General features: G+C 50.7%; 5 protein-coding genes across 5 annotated transcripts; all 5 read left to right on the top strand.

Moving 5' to 3' along the window:
* Positions 1-1,127: 1,127 nt before the first annotated feature.
* On the top strand, positions 1,128-3,788 carry DRP1 (UAA transporter; the record flags this gene model as incomplete). Its single annotated transcript, XM_036770024.1, has 4 exons — positions 1,128-2,000; positions 2,055-2,182; positions 2,235-3,425; positions 3,497-3,788. 4 exons carry the CDS (start codon positions 1,128-1,130, stop codon positions 3,786-3,788), a joined length of 2,484 nt encoding a protein of 827 aa, XP_036635869.1.
* Positions 3,789-4,340: 552 nt separating this feature from the next.
* On the top strand, positions 4,341-5,420 carry PC9H_000365 (uncharacterized protein; the record flags this gene model as incomplete). The annotated part of the gene is made up of 3 exons (XM_036770023.1): positions 4,341-4,512; positions 4,600-4,684; positions 4,760-5,420. The coding sequence occupies 3 exons, from the start codon at positions 4,341-4,343 to the stop codon at positions 5,418-5,420; spliced, it is 918 nt and encodes a 305-aa protein (XP_036635868.1).
* A 599-nt stretch (positions 5,421-6,019) lies between these two features.
* PC9H_000364 (uncharacterized protein) lies at positions 6,020-6,824 on the top strand (the record flags this gene model as incomplete). Its single annotated transcript, XM_036770022.1, has 3 exons — positions 6,020-6,219; positions 6,272-6,563; positions 6,630-6,824. 3 exons carry the CDS (start codon positions 6,020-6,022, stop codon positions 6,822-6,824), a joined length of 687 nt encoding a protein of 228 aa, XP_036635867.1.
* A 2,341-nt stretch (positions 6,825-9,165) lies between these two features.
* PC9H_000363 (uncharacterized protein) lies at positions 9,166-12,164 on the top strand (the record flags this gene model as incomplete). The annotated part of the gene is made up of 12 exons (XM_036770021.1): positions 9,166-9,308; positions 9,361-9,416; positions 9,472-9,522; positions 9,572-9,599; positions 9,650-9,935; positions 10,082-10,622; positions 10,735-10,826; positions 10,881-10,989; positions 11,040-11,249; positions 11,299-11,504; positions 11,556-11,681; positions 11,730-12,164. The coding sequence occupies 12 exons, from the start codon at positions 9,166-9,168 to the stop codon at positions 12,162-12,164; spliced, it is 2,283 nt and encodes a 760-aa protein (XP_036635866.1).
* Positions 12,165-12,408: 244 nt separating this feature from the next.
* Positions 12,409-14,602, top strand: PC9H_000362 (uncharacterized protein; the record flags this gene model as incomplete). Its single annotated transcript, XM_036770020.1, has 5 exons — positions 12,409-12,759; positions 12,810-13,016; positions 13,080-13,177; positions 13,232-13,290; positions 13,350-14,602. The coding sequence occupies 5 exons, from the start codon at positions 12,409-12,411 to the stop codon at positions 14,600-14,602; spliced, it is 1,968 nt and encodes a 655-aa protein (XP_036635865.1).
* Positions 14,603-14,934: the final 332 nt, after the last annotated feature.

Genomic DNA, 14,934 nt, shown 5'->3' with positions numbered 1-14,934 from the left:
GAATGTCTTCCCTCGGCTCCATCCGCCCAATTCGCAGCACTTCGTGCAGGGTCCTGGCTCGGAGAATAGGCCGCCCGTTATCTTCTTGGATCATGCGGGTTCGGAATCGCAGAAAGATAGAAGCAGGGTCAATGTTAACGAAGCACACATAGTCTGCAGTGTTGTAGAAGATCTTTTGTTGAACAATCCGGTATGTCCTTCCGCTTAGTGCCAACCCTGCTTTCTCATTTTGCACAGGAGCTGAAAGGGTCCGACATTGGTGTCATCGCCCCCTACGTCGCCCAAACGTCTCTTCTGACTCGATTCTTCAACTCGAATGAGAAGTATAGGGAACGGTTCAAGGATGTTCTTGGGGACCACCGGGCTATGCAACTCCCCAGCATTGAAATCAAAACCGTAGATGGTTTTGAAGGGCGGGAAAAAGAAGTCATCATCTTCTCCACTGTGCGAAATAACTCTGGGGGACATATTGGTTTCTTGGCAGATCGAAGAAGGTTGAATGTGGGCTTGACCCGGGCTAAGAGAGGGTTGTTTGTGGTTGGGAGTATCAGTACTTTGAAGACAGGAAAGGTTAGTGGGGGTGAAGGTGGCCATGGGGTTCTGAGGGTGGGTAAAGGTGCAGAGAGCTGGAGGAGATATGCAGAGTATCTGGCCGAGGAAGGGCTGGTGGTGCGCTTGGATGGTGACACGCTGACAAGAATGCTAAATGGCAACCTGTCGCCTCCGAGCCGAAAAGCCCTCGATAGAGTGCGTGTTCATAAATTATGACGATTATTTATTTGGGATCTATGGTATTCACTGTCTACTCCTAGTTTAATTGATATAATTCTGCGACAGATGCGATGGTTCTCATCAGTTTCCCACTCTAGCTCTCTAGACTGAGAGTCAAGAACTCGCCTTTTGTGACACGACTACATCCGCGAACTCCATTTGACGATTGTCGCCAAAAAGTGTGGGAAATGACGATTTTGGAAGTGTATGTCGGATTTCCCTGAATTCCGTCAGGTTTGCGGGAGAAAAAGTTTACGTGACATCATGGACAGCATCCGCGCGCTCTCTTGATAACCCATTTCTATAGCCAATGTTCTTTTCCGCATCCTTGCCAATCTCTCATCTCGACCGCCATCATGGCCACTGACACAAAAATGCGAACCCGCCCGCCGCGACCGCTCAAGCACGTACGCGTTTCGTCTCTGAGGTCTTTCCACAAGGAGCCGTATCCGCCAACTAGCCCCTCGAGCGATGTCGATCCAAGGTCGTTGGGCGGGTTGCTCCCGTCGCCCTCGACGTCTTCCCCGACGCGTCGGCATGCGAGCGGGTCGTCGGCATTTGTGCCGCCCACTGAAACGAACACCACTGGTGGCGTTTCTTCAGCCTCCGTGACAGCGATGCTGGTTCCGCTGTTCTGCTACTTCTCCCTCAACCTACTCCTCACTTTGTACAACAAGATTGTTCTTGTACGTTTCCCCTTTCCCTATACCTTGACAGCTTTCCATGCACTTGCCGGCACTCTCGGAGCCAATCTACTCGTTCATTACCCCTCCCTGGCGCTTCGCGTATCTCAAATACCACGACGCCCAATTCCATCTCTTCCTCCATTCTTTGCACGCTATACATGGCGCCTGCGCCGTCTATGGTTCCGGATGTCTGATCGCTTTGGGGGCGTCCGGGAACACCGCCCATTGACTGCACCCGCTAGCGCCCCTGGACTGGAATCGTACAGATTAGGCGAAAGCGAGGTAGCTGATTCATTTTATATGTCGACACACTCCGGCATGCAGTCACATCCGGGGTCATCTCCGACACACCGCCAGCCTTTTAGTGAGCGCTCTACTGACACCCACCCTTCTGTGGGCCCTTCGCACGTTCCTCGCGAGGTTCTGAAACCAAGCAGCTTCGATTTGACGCCGAAGGAGACGCTGGTGATTGTCGCGTTTAGCGTCTTGTACACGATCAATATTGTTGTAAGCAATATGTCGTTGGGACTTGTTACGGTGCCGGTAAGCGAGCGTCTATCATCCTGTGCTGTTCCTTCATCAAAATGCACGACCTAGTTCCATCAAGTTGTTCGTTCATCGGCTCCATTCTTTACTATCGCCTTGTCGGCTGGCGTCCTCGGCCAACATGCAAGTAAGGCCAAAATTATCTCCTTGATTCCAGTTATCGCTGGTGTAGGCTTCGCGTAGGTCATATAGCTCTTTTGAGCACTTACGCGTCTCACATCAGCGCTGCAGGACTTACGGAGATTACTACTTCACACCCTGGGGGTTTGCGCTTACCCTACTTGGCACGCTTCTGGCTGCATTGAAGACAGTAATAACGCACTTCATCCAGTCTTCCGGAAGGTTTACACGTTCCAGCGCGCCTAAACACGATGAGAAGACGTTGCCTTCGCCAGCTAGAAGCGTGGTCGTCGGCGCTATTCACACGCCAATACGAACCGACTTGCCCTGGACGCGTAACCCTGATGGGTTGTCAGAAATAAGCAGCGGCGAACATACCCATCGACATAATCTAACGCTCTCAGACTTGTTTCCCCGATCACCATCCCATTCCCCTGCTAGCTCCATTGCTCAACACTCCAGCAATGATAGTATCAACGCGTACCTCAGTGTGCCATCGTCGACCAGCATTAGCAACCTAGGATCCATGTCCACTGCACATTCGATCTCGTCGGAGGCGTTTCAGGGAAGTATCCATAATATGTATCTCGGAGACGATGGTCTCCATTCGTCACATTCATTTCAGTCGTCATCTTCAGCGTCTTCAGTATTCGTCCCCCCATCCCCATCACCTTCTTCTCGGATCATGCCTACATCACCTTTAGCTAATGTTGCTACATTCGCTTCAACCGCTTTCAGTCCAACAAATGGCGATGCTTCTGTGCCTTCGGTACTTGGGATGTCCCGTCCACCCCCCCAGTCCCCCACAAGGACTCATTCACTTCGATCGTCTGATTCGCCATCGTCACTATCGCCTTCTTCGGTTGGTCGGGAAGTAGGGGACAGGTCCGACTTGCAAGCCTTTAGGTTCCCTAGAGCTGTTACGCCGCCGCCGCCCTACTCTGTCACCGATGTGAGCAGCGGATCAACTGGCTTGGCGTCGTCATCAAGCTATGGGCAGTCGAGTGGTATTGTTGACGAGCTAAACATGGCTGGCGCCAGCTATCCGTTAAGCAGTTCTCTATCCGCGGCTAGCGTATCGTCAATCAGCACGAACGGCAACTTACCACCGTCGATCTCGTCCCCGGATAGCGGCGTCACCAAGTATATGACTGCGACTGCGCCCGCAGGTGGACAGGCTGTGAGCAGACACAATGGCTTGCTGAGACCGATGAGACCATTGGATTTGTTGCTCTTGACATCGCCATTAGCCTTCATCCAGTGCGTGCTCATTGCGCATTTTTCCGGTGAATTGGACAAAGTGTGAGTACGCCGATCACTCCCGACTCTTGACACATGGAACCTCTATTAACTCACCACCGTTCCCATGTCAGCCGACACTACAGCCAACATGAGATGAGCAACACAAAGCTGATGGCCTTGCTCGTAAACGGCCTCATCGCTTTCGGGTTGAACGTAGTCAGCTTCACCGCGAACAAGAAGATTGGGGCATTGGGGATGAGCGTGGCAGCCAACGTGAAGCAGGTGCTGACGATCCTGATTGCGGTGGTGATTTTTGAGCTGAGGATATCGGGGACGAACGCAATTGGAATCTTGCTGACACTGTTTGGCGGTGCATGGTATGCGAGGGTTGAGTACGCAGAAAAGACCAGAAGGAGTGGGTAAGAGTGGGTACACGAGGTCATGGGGCTGGGCGGCGCGAAGGTGACGGATGAGAAAGGTGTCAAATTTACTAGAGGTGATGTGGTGCCAGCTGGTACCCCACAACTCCCCCGAAGTAGAGTGCTGCGCAAGGAGGCTTCTATATGGCCGAGTCAGCAACCTCGACCCTCGCGTAGAGATCCGTGAGGTCGCATCGTGCAAGATCTATTCTTCATCCTTTTGCCTTTGGGTTTCATTCAGCTTGATTTGTATCATCGCCCAGCAACAACAGGTCATGGTGATTCATTAGGTATCTATTAATGATGTACTCGGACCCTAGACTATTATTTGTAGAGCAGCATGTATGTATCTTCGACGAGTTTGATGCCATACCACGGGCATCGCGATTGGCATGTGGGTTGATGAGCACAAATAAATGAAGTACATGTGTAATAGCTGAGCGCTGAGTTTAGGAGCTAGGGGTACCCACGTGGTCATGTGTGTTTGACTGCCCGCTACAGCTCTCTGAGTCATCGCCTTTCTCTCCAGCGACGCCGACCAAGTATTCCAAGAACAATGGCCTTTGTGGAGGAGACTATTCACGTCTCGGTCAAGGACACGTCTTCCCCATTGTCTGATAAAGTTCGTAAACCCCCTCCTGAAGAATCTGCCATTCCGGTTCCATTCTCGTATACCCCGAGTGATGATGGAATAGACGAGAACCTGTTGATTTTTTTGCACGGTCTCGGTGCGTGAAGTGATTCGGTACATGGTTTGACTCGTGGCACATCGTTGTCACTGAGAATCAGGCTGATTCACCAACACGATCTCCCAGGGGACACGCACAAACCGTTCTCGAAGCTCGGAAGACAGCTTAAGCTGCCGCAAACCGCTACTTTGTCCATACGTGCGCCTGAAAAGTAAGTCCCAGTTGTTTCCGTTTCACGCTGCTTCACGATCTGTGACTCAGCTCGAGCTACGTGCCTGTGAAATAGGATTCCTTTCTTATACGAGGAGGCATATCAATGGTACACGTCTTTCGACGGTTTTGGGGAGCTGATCGAAAGGCCTGATCCCACCCCGGCCATGAGCCTGATTTCCGCAGTAATCAAGCATTTTGTCAGGGACTGCGAATGGACTATGAACAGGATTCATCTGTTTGGATTCGGCCAAGGCGGAAGTGTCGCCGTCCAGTATGCGATTCACCACTGGAATGATCTCCTGTTACAACAGCAGACCGCGGATCTCAAACTAGCAGTCAATGTTCCGACGTCGTCGAATACTAATACACCCTCCGGCCCCAGCGTGGATACACGGAAGGGGTCGCCAGTTGCTATCATTTCATCGAACTCCCTGGCATCCGTCGTATCTGTCTCGGGTCCACTACTTTCATATCCAACGCTGAGCCAGAAGTGCCCTACCCCTGTTGCCATCTCGTATCGTTTACCCCCCGCCGAAGAAGCCCTGACGCAATCACAATTAACCGAGTTCAAGAAGGCATTCACGCGAGTCGAGGAAGTAAAGTTATCGGACAAACGGGGCGGTATGCCTGCTTCGAGAGGCGAATGGGAAGGGATCATGAAATTTTGGAGTGATGTCCTGGAGAGGAGGCGCGGGGAGGGGCTATTTGAGGTGATGAGCGGTACGCCCAAATAGCCCGTCAAGCGGACCCCTAAACGTTGTGATTTCTTGGAAGTAAACCGACTCTGTATTGCATCACACGATCAACAAGCGCCTTATGGTCGGGCTGCCCTCTTGACTCGGACTGAGTCGCTCGATTATCGGCTCGACATCTACTGCGGCTTTGTGCACTGAATCTTGTCTCCCCTCTAGGCGATGACTCGTAAATCGTTGATTAGTCACACAGCCAAACGCCGTATGTCAGCTCAAGCTTAGGCATCCACTCGTTGTTATTGCTCATAACGTCAATCGTCTTCGGTATTCGACGGCGGCGGTGATTTGCAGTGCGTGTCCTGCTTTTCTTGACTGCGCGATGCTAAACTTCCGTACCCTTCAGCACAGTGCGCTTGACACCGTCGGCAAGGCTGTGTGATGAATCATGAATAAAGAAGTTCTCACGCCACGGATCGCATCGGGCCCTTCCGGAGGTGACTCATGCCTAGTTCGCAAGCTAGAATGGAGCTGGGTTGAACAGCCTTGAATCGAGTCAACGCCGGGCTAACCTAGTGTTGACCACGGGAACTATAAAATGAGAGGCGCGAATTTTGAGCCTCATCCAACTCACCACCATAGACATGATAACACCAGCCAACACATCCTCCACTCGCAAAGTCGCGAGATCGCCCTCCAACAACATTATGAACAACGAGTACCAATTTCGCAGTCTCGACCGGACCCTGGCAATGAGATACATGCAGGCTCTTCGGGAAGGGCGCATCCGCGGAGAGACACCACTGAATCTGCCCAAGCTTGCGACTTTGACATATAGACCTAGGTGAGTTACACGGATCCTGTACAGTTTGCCTCTCTCTCACTCATTATTTCAGGATGGATCTATTTGACGTATCCTCGTCCCCTGTCGTTGCAGCCGTGCTCGAACTACCGGGCTTGAAGAAGCAAGACATTAATCTTCGCGTAGAACAGGGCCAATTAGTAGTATCAGGGGAACGTTGCATGCATGTCCCAGCTGTGTTACAAGAAACAAGCGGTGGTTCCGTAAAAGCAGAACCCGGAGGAGAGCAGGGGACATCGAATCACTCCAGCGTATACCACACACCAACGCAAGAACTCAAGTACGGGAAATACATCCGCGTCATACCCCTTCCTGTGGGAACAATGGTGCGTCTCAGTCCCAGCTGCCTAAATGTGCTCAGAACGATGTTAAATGACTCCGTTGTTTCTCAGCCCTCACAAATTAATGCTACATTAGGCGAAGGGTTACTGACTGTAACCTGGCCTCGGGGGTCAGGCACGGCTGCCTCTGACGTAGCCTCAGATATGAACATTTCCCTTCACTCGGCACCAAAGAGTACCGTAGATAACCATGAAGAGGCAGCACTCACTCGAGCCACATCAATGATGCATATGGATGCAAACTAACGATAAAGTCGACATGGACCTAAGCGGGGTTTTGCATATAATTTATTCTTTGTTTGTAATTGGTACTTCATACATTCTGTCTTATATTGCCTTATAATCTCCACTCAGTCCGCTGTTCATATTCCTATACCCTTGATATACATTACCTTAGGAACCCAGTAGCTTCGACGTGTACCTCGTTACATACTAATCTTCGACCGTCGTCGCCTTGACGAGAAGTAGAAGTGTGTATGATTATCTTTTGTTCTTTGTGAACATATGGATGTACTCCAGCGCACATGAGCTGCTGCAATATGCATGGGAATGCGGGCGTAACAACAGTTGTCGGCGCGGGCAAGATTGATCTTTCACAATCAGATATGTTGTATATTCTAACTAGGTTGTCAAGCAATAGACCTTGCTCAAGAGCAGGGACAGCTCGTATGTCTTCACATTTAGCCGCTAAGACGTTATTGACTAGTTCAACCAGTTCAGCGGCGAAGCTTCTACTCCTTTCCGATCCGAGGATGACTGTTATCTTGCTTAGATTGGACTGACATCATCTCAGGTCCCAAGGACAAAGAATGCCATATCGGTTGGTGCATATGGTAAATCCGAGTCGGTAGTCTGGTTTTGCGTTGTTGAGTATTTATGATGCGGCGGCCATTCACTGGTTGTTACCAATGTAATCCGCTCTACATAACTGGGTGAGAGGAAGACAGCCAATGCCCGCGGCGAGTACCGGAGTCGTCGTAGTACGATATTCGTGGAGATGCCTGAGTTGGATAGATCCAAGGTCGGCGGACTATCGGCGATGTATGATACATCACCTGAGTATTCCCGACATAGCAAGCTACATTCAGGTAGATATGACTTCGCTGTGTGTGGGAGCACCGCTGCCGAGTCATATCGTGCTATCAGGAAGGCGTCCTGTTGGCTCGGCGCTGTAGATTCGTAAACAAGCGATTGAATCATGGATGCTTCCTGATAAGTAGCAAGTGAGCGCCACGCACGACACAAGGGAAGTGAGAGATACTGCGTTCCAGCGTGCTAGTGCCGCTGCTAGCAAGATGCTGTACTCGGTGTGAAAATGAGACTGCAGTATACTGCCCTTAGCGAAGATAGCACAAGGAATTGCGAACGTCGCATTCCGACGAGCATGGATCTTAGGCTCACGGCGACTAGAGTACTGGTCGCAGATGACGGAGAAGGAGCTGTATATGGAACCTGTTTGTAATGCTTGCAGGCGAGATGAAGGGTTGGAGTGAGGCGAGTGAACTAGGCCGGTTCGACGAGGTTGCGCTCCGATCGCGAACGTCTCTACAGCAATTGCAAAACTATATTTGAATTGTGCCCATGGTAGAGCCGGCGATTGGCCAAAATTGTTCGACCAGGAGCCATTGTTCCCCAATGTTTCCGTCTACGGATTAGCTTCTGCAATCGCAGTCCGATCCATTTCCCCTATCTATAGCACAAGGAGCAGCCTGTTGTGCAGAGCTGTTTCTTGAATGTTTGAACCTTCAAAGGTTCAAGAGCATTACCTTGGGCGTAGGGCTCCCATCTCGTACAACACGCCGCGAAGGCGTGGACCGCAGTCAGTCTGAGAATAACCTCAAGCTCGATGACTCTGAAGGCATTCAAATTTCCTGTTGGGTCATAGCCTGACGCCCCGTCAATAATAAGGGTATCAACGTCACGTTGTAGGCGTAGCACTGAAGACGTACCGTTCCTTTGATTCCGTATATTGAGTGGCGCAACCTCGGAAGTTCTCTGCAGATCGCCTCTCCCTTCCGTGATAGGTTCATTTTATCGGGGCCTCTCAAAAATCCTGCTGAACATCATCATGGCAACTGGCTATCATATTATATACCTATGGAAGGTAAAATGAAATATTAGCGTGACCCATCTCACCAGCAGGGTGGACCCCGTTCGAGTCCGTCGTATATTACGGTGTAGTCCATCGACTTCCATGAATGCCACGAAAAAATATATCGAGGATGTAAATCGATGGCAACGATGTTCCTGGTGCTACCGACGCCTTCCAAGAGCGTTGAATGGCCCGAGAAGTACATGTTATGGTCAGAGCGCGTCCCGCTGCGGACTGGTTGTCAAGGGGCAGAATGATAAGATAACGAAGTTCCCACGGCGATCTAGCTAATCTAAATGAAACCCGCTTGTTGCCCGCTTGTACGATCGACGGTTACTGTCAAGTCTCTGTCAAGTATTTTCTGATGTCAATTAGGCCACCGTGACTTTAGACCCTTCAAAATAAACTCCTAACCACTATTTAAGGCCCTTCGTGATCGTCTGTGTAATGTAAACTTCCTCATAGACGACGTTACTGCGCGTTGAAAACAAGGGGATGTCCGCAGCTCACCCATACAGAAGATCTCAACACGGGGAGTCTTCGTCCTCCTCTTCACAGGCCCAGCATGATCCCAGTGCGCAAGATATGCAGGACCTACTCCGGCCCACAGCTTCCACAAAGGAATCAAAGCGCCTGCGGTACGTTCCGCTCACGGATCAGGTTTCCTGTTCTCTAACGAACTTGTTATAGGGGCGAAATTGCGTGCGCTGAATGTCGCAGACTGAAAATTAAGTGTGACAGGAAAGGTATATCCTGGCCGAATCTCATAGTCGTGCATCACACTGAAGTCCAAAATTGTAGTACCTTGCACAACGTGCATGAAGAGGGGCTGCGCTGCGCTTTGCCCAAATAGTATGCCGTCTCCTAAAAATTTGACGTCGATCTAATGTTGCCTGAAAAGGTACCATACCTCCGGGCGACGGAAGCAGGTCCGCGTACTTCCTATATTGAAGAACTCGACCATTAAAACTTCTGACAGATTTGTGCTCGCGGCTACAGAGCATCTCCGCCAGAAAATGGCAGCAATGGAGGCCCGAATGCATGCTTTGGAAGATGCTCTGGCCATTGCACAGTCTAGCGAATCCAGTCAGCCACACCCTCTACTCACCGTACCGTTTGAGGATGAAGTAGAAGACGAACCGAGTCTTTTGCAACCCATGAACTCGGAAGAAACCGCCCAAGCATCAAATCAGTTCGGTATGCTACACATGGATCCTGTTGACTACGGCTCCGCCAGGTTTTTTGGGCCGTCCGGAGGGTCTGAGGTGCGTCTCTTCTCTTCTCTTCAAACCAGTTAAAAGACTTTCACCTCCAACAGAGTCTCCTGATAGTAAGTGCCAGTTTATCAGATGATTCTACGGTATGAACTCTTTATTACGGCTAGAAAGCCAAAGAGCTTGAGGCCTTGCAGCAGCCCCGGCCAGTATTGCAGGAACTGGATCCGTCCTACCTCCCGGATGAAATCAACCAGTTATGCCAAGGTTTCCCTTTCACGCCTCCAGGAATGCAAACTCAAGTTGTCATAGACATGATCGAAACGTTTCTGCCTCCGATTGAGCGAGCAATCGAGCTGACCGATACGTTCTTGGAACATCTATCTTGGATGTTCCATATTGTGTCTCGCCAACTGATCGTGGGCGAGCTTATTCCAACCATTTATAAGCTCAACCACAATACTTATGGCCCCCACGACCTCGCTTTGATGCTCATTACGCTCGGAATAGGGGCGTTGGTTGACCTGAACCTACCACCATACAATCTAGAAGCTCAACACTACTATCGCCTTGCTTGCGCTGCTTTGGGTCTACAGCCAGTACTGTCCCAGCAATCCATCGTGACGATCAAGACGTTACACTTGATAAGCATCTACAACGGGATGAGCGGAAAAGAGAGTAACCTTGAACAAAGTTACATGATGCTTAGCTTGGCCGGCCGCCTGGCCCTTGGGGTGAGTTTTCTCAAGACTCTCCTACCGCGCGCGCACTAACGAGATTTCCCCCAAGATTGGATTCCGTAAGTTGCTGTGTTGCCCCGTGGGATTGTCGTTGACTTCCTCTTCCCTAGATGTCGACCCTTCTTCTTGGGGGTTTCAAGGTAGGGAGGCATACGACCGAAGGGTCTATTTTTGGAATCTCTTGGCTGCGATCTTGTGGCAGGTGAGTGGGGGCTTGTATTCCTTGAATGAAGAAGTTCGCTGACAATTTGTCCAGGCTTTAGTCACCGGTAGACCGCCAGTCATCCTGCAGACGTTCATTCATTGCAAGATGCCTACTGATGAGGAAGAAGAGCTCTACCAACTAGGTGAAGTCCCTCACGGCTGTAAGTCTTGGTCATCACAGATTCTTTCGCATTGTTCATGTATAGTCTAGTCGGAACATGGGGCTTCAAAGCTAGCATCGAATGCCTTCTTCCCGCCGTACGTGCCACATTGGCAGCGAAGCCACCGCCCTATTCGGAGATCCTTGAACTTGATCACAAAATACGAAAATTTGCATCGGTGACATCGGCCTCTGAGGACCAAAATGACAACACGGCTTTGTCCATGCGGACATTTGTACGATCTCATTACCAGGACCTGAGTAAGCTGGGGGTTTCGTTTCATTATGCCCGCTAATGTGCCTCGTTTAGTCTTGTTATTCCTCCATAGAGGTTTCTTCGCTCAGGCGATGGCCGAGAACACCGATAACCCACTGCGAACGACGTACGGAGAGTCAGTAACGGCGGCCTATCAAAGTGCATGTGTTGTACTAGAAGACACTCGTGTCCAGTTCATGAAGAAGCCTACGCTTTGTGCCCGCGTATGGAGGATATGGTCGCTTGCCTTCTCAGCCGCTGTAAGATTATTCATTTTGAGCTCTATGTTGACATTTTGACACTCCTGCAAGATTGTGATAGGTGCAGTCGCCATACGAAGGCTCGATTTTCAACCACCACCCCTAGAACAATTCGAAATCGCGTGTCTTTTGTTTCAAAAGGCTGCAGAGACTAGCAGTCGAGCAGCTAGAGCACTTGTAAGCCTCGTTACCTTATCACTCTCTCTCTATTCAGTCGTCTTTTAGCCAATTCTGTTCAAGATGCGTCAAAAGGCACACACGAGATGTGGTTCTGAGGATGCCAAGAGGAGCGCTGATGAGGAGCTGGCTATCTTCAGCGGTAGAGTCTATCCCCCATCCGCCTCTCAATCCACCCCTACGGCTGGCCCGTCTTCAACTACCCCAGTTTCGACGCATCAGAATCTTCAATTCCACTATCATCCTCTAATGGGCGACGTTGCACAGTCGTCCTCCGATTTCACTACCTCGTCGACCAGCCAGCCAATTCAGCTGCCGCTTAATCCGCTCGACGGCTGGAACAGCCTTTACACAGAGATACCTGGCCCTGTAATCCCCACAAATATGGATACACCCCCGCAAAATGTAATGACCGCCCCCCCTGATCCGCCTGGAGCAGGGTTCACGTTCGACGTTCGTTGGTCTTCATTCATGGATACATAACAGTGTATTCTGGGACGGCCCGCTGGTATATAAACTCAGCAGAAGCATCAAATATTGTAAATTTATTCTCTTATTTATATGCTGCGTAGATATGTAGATTCCAAACAACGAGACCAACAGACAACAAGTTACAGACGAGTGTGAAGTAAGCATACGATACCCCTGTTCGTTCGGCGTCAATTAGGTAACACCTCCGACAAACACTTTGAATCAAAGCCGCACTTCTCCTCAGTTCCACCGTATCATGACCCAGCCTATTCCTTCATCGTCGAGCAGAAAACGGGCGCTTTCTGATGCTCCTGCTCAAAATGATTCGCGTCCGAAGAAGAAACGCGTCGATGGCGGGGCCGACGCGGCCACCATGCACTCAAGTACGGCTTCTAGTCGGGACAAGAAGAAACGAAGGAAGAAGAAGCGCAGATTGTCAATAACTGCTCATGGGGAAGAGGCCTCTGTCGTCGCAGAAACGGCGCAAAGCTCTACCAGCCGTACATCTCCCGCTGCTGCCCACGCGTCCAGTGAATCTACCCCTGATTCTGGAAGATATGCGAACTCACGTCGTACATTCATACATGGTCGCAGGCAGCTGCCTCTGGTAAGTACAAGTCGCGCATATAGACGTTTTGCTCTTGAACCATTTCTCAGTCTGCGAAAGTGAAGGGGAAACGGAAAGCTGCACTTGGATCAACGTCGCAGCCACCTCAATTAGTAACCACCGATACCACAGTCGAAGAAGAAGAAAAGGCCAAAGATGCCACAATGTCTGAACCAGGTCGATCAACCCAGGTCGCAACGGACGGGTCTGCCGCCATCATCGCCCAACTCGGCAGAGAACTTGAAGAAAGCAAGAAGGTGGGGGTTCGCAACCAATATATGCGTGCATATCTTGCTCATTGTTCCTGGCGATAATCTCAGCTCCTTTCAGTCCATAAGAACACCCTCGCTTCCCTCACGAACTCTCTCACTTGTCAAATATGTGTCGATCTCATGCATAAACCCTACCTGCTTACTCCGTGTGGGCATCTGGCATGTCATAACTGTCTAGTTCGTTGGTTCACCGAACCTAGGGACGGCGGGGGTAATACTGTTCCCCCAGGTCTCGACATCCCACTTCCTGGAACAGCTGGTAACTATAGTAATATTTCGGTATCATGCTCACCTTTTGCTCACGGCAATGTAATGCAGAACCGAATCCTTCACAGACCAATCCTTTACCGCCTCGCAGATTGGATTACATCCGACGACCAAAAACATGTCCCCATTGTCGAGCTCGCATCCTTTCTCGGCCCGTAGAGGTGTATGGGGTTAAGGCAATGGTCAACACTCTCGCGCACTCCGGTCTTGTCAGTGGATTTTCCGCGTCACCAGACGACGATGGGAACGTGAATCGATCCGAGGCAAATACGCTCGGAGATGGTGCCTCATCATCGCCCAACTTACGGACGAACAAAGATCCTTGGGCTGGGATATTCCCACCAGTCCATAGCGTGCATGGAGGGGGACTGCTGAGTGCCTTAGCAGACCTTCCCTTCTATAATGGTGGCCGCTGGCCTCGCCCCCATGTGACTCTTGTCAACGGCACTACCAACGAAGGGAATCAACGCGGTGCTCCCAGCGTTCCCCTGGAGACTCTCGACACACACGGCTTTCACGATAGGGAAGACGGCGTATACAGATGCGTAGCTTGTATGCACGAGATATGGGATGGCGTCTGTTCGAACGAAGCCTGTGGTAGAACATACGCAGGACACGACATCGACGATGAGTCTGACCAGGACCATTGGCTTGGCGGTGTCGATGTTGACGATGACTCCGAGTCCGAGGAAGGGAACCGCATTTTTGATGACATACTTCGGGCTCAATTAGGCCTCGATGATGATGCGGACGAAGATAGCCTATATGCAGATTTCACTGAAGACGAGAGGGATCTGGTAGGTCCCCTCGATGGAGCCGTAGCCCATTTTGGCCAGCCGCCCTCCGATGCAGGACATCCACAGTATCGTAATGGGTATCGAGTAGGCCGCGATAATGGTTACAACGAAGGATATGACGAAGGATTCGAAGAAGGTCTTGTAGAGGGACGGTATGAAGGTGGAAGTAGATCCCGTGTCCGCATTCCTCTAAATGATGAAGACGAGGAGGACGAGGATGACGACGATGGCTACGAAGGAAGCTTCATCGACGACGACGACGTAGGGGGCATGGTTTTACCTCTTGGCGCTAGGCTCAGTCCGTGGGTTGATGAAGATGTAGATATAGACGATGACTCCGGATCAGATCAGGTCAGAAGGTCAACTTCAAGTCGAAGGAACGTACTGGTTAGTGAGGAAGAAGATGAGGAGGACGATGAAGAAGACGAAGCCGACATCTTCCCTATCATTCAACCAGGTAGACCTAGAAGGTTGGCCGTCTTGCCCTCCAGTGACTCCGACTCTTAGGTATTGTCGCTCCTACTTCAAATGCCGCCTACTTCACACCGTTCTCTCGACAGGATAGAAATACTGCACAAGATGACTATAATCCCTAAGTTACCCCTATTATATGAGGCTATCCCCTCTGGGGTGCTCGGCCCTGACGCAAGGATTGATGCAAGGAGACTGCCCTCATAGTGGCAAGGCCTAATGGCTGGCGTGATGGGAAGTACTCATTATCCATCTACTTTCGACTCTTCCAAGCTTCGCCTCAGAATATCCGGACAGCGGTCTTGGTTTGCTATGTTTCCAGCGAACCATAGTGCACTGTTACGACGTGGCTAGCTTCCATTCTGCAG

This window comes from Pleurotus ostreatus (assembly GCF_014466165.1).
Source record: "Pleurotus ostreatus strain PC9 chromosome Unknown scaffold_1, whole genome shotgun sequence".
Lineage (NCBI taxonomy): Eukaryota > Fungi > Basidiomycota > Agaricomycetes > Agaricales > Pleurotaceae > Pleurotus > Pleurotus ostreatus.
Note: the sequence above shows the minus strand (reverse complement) of the source record. Positions and strands in the feature narration are given on the sequence as shown.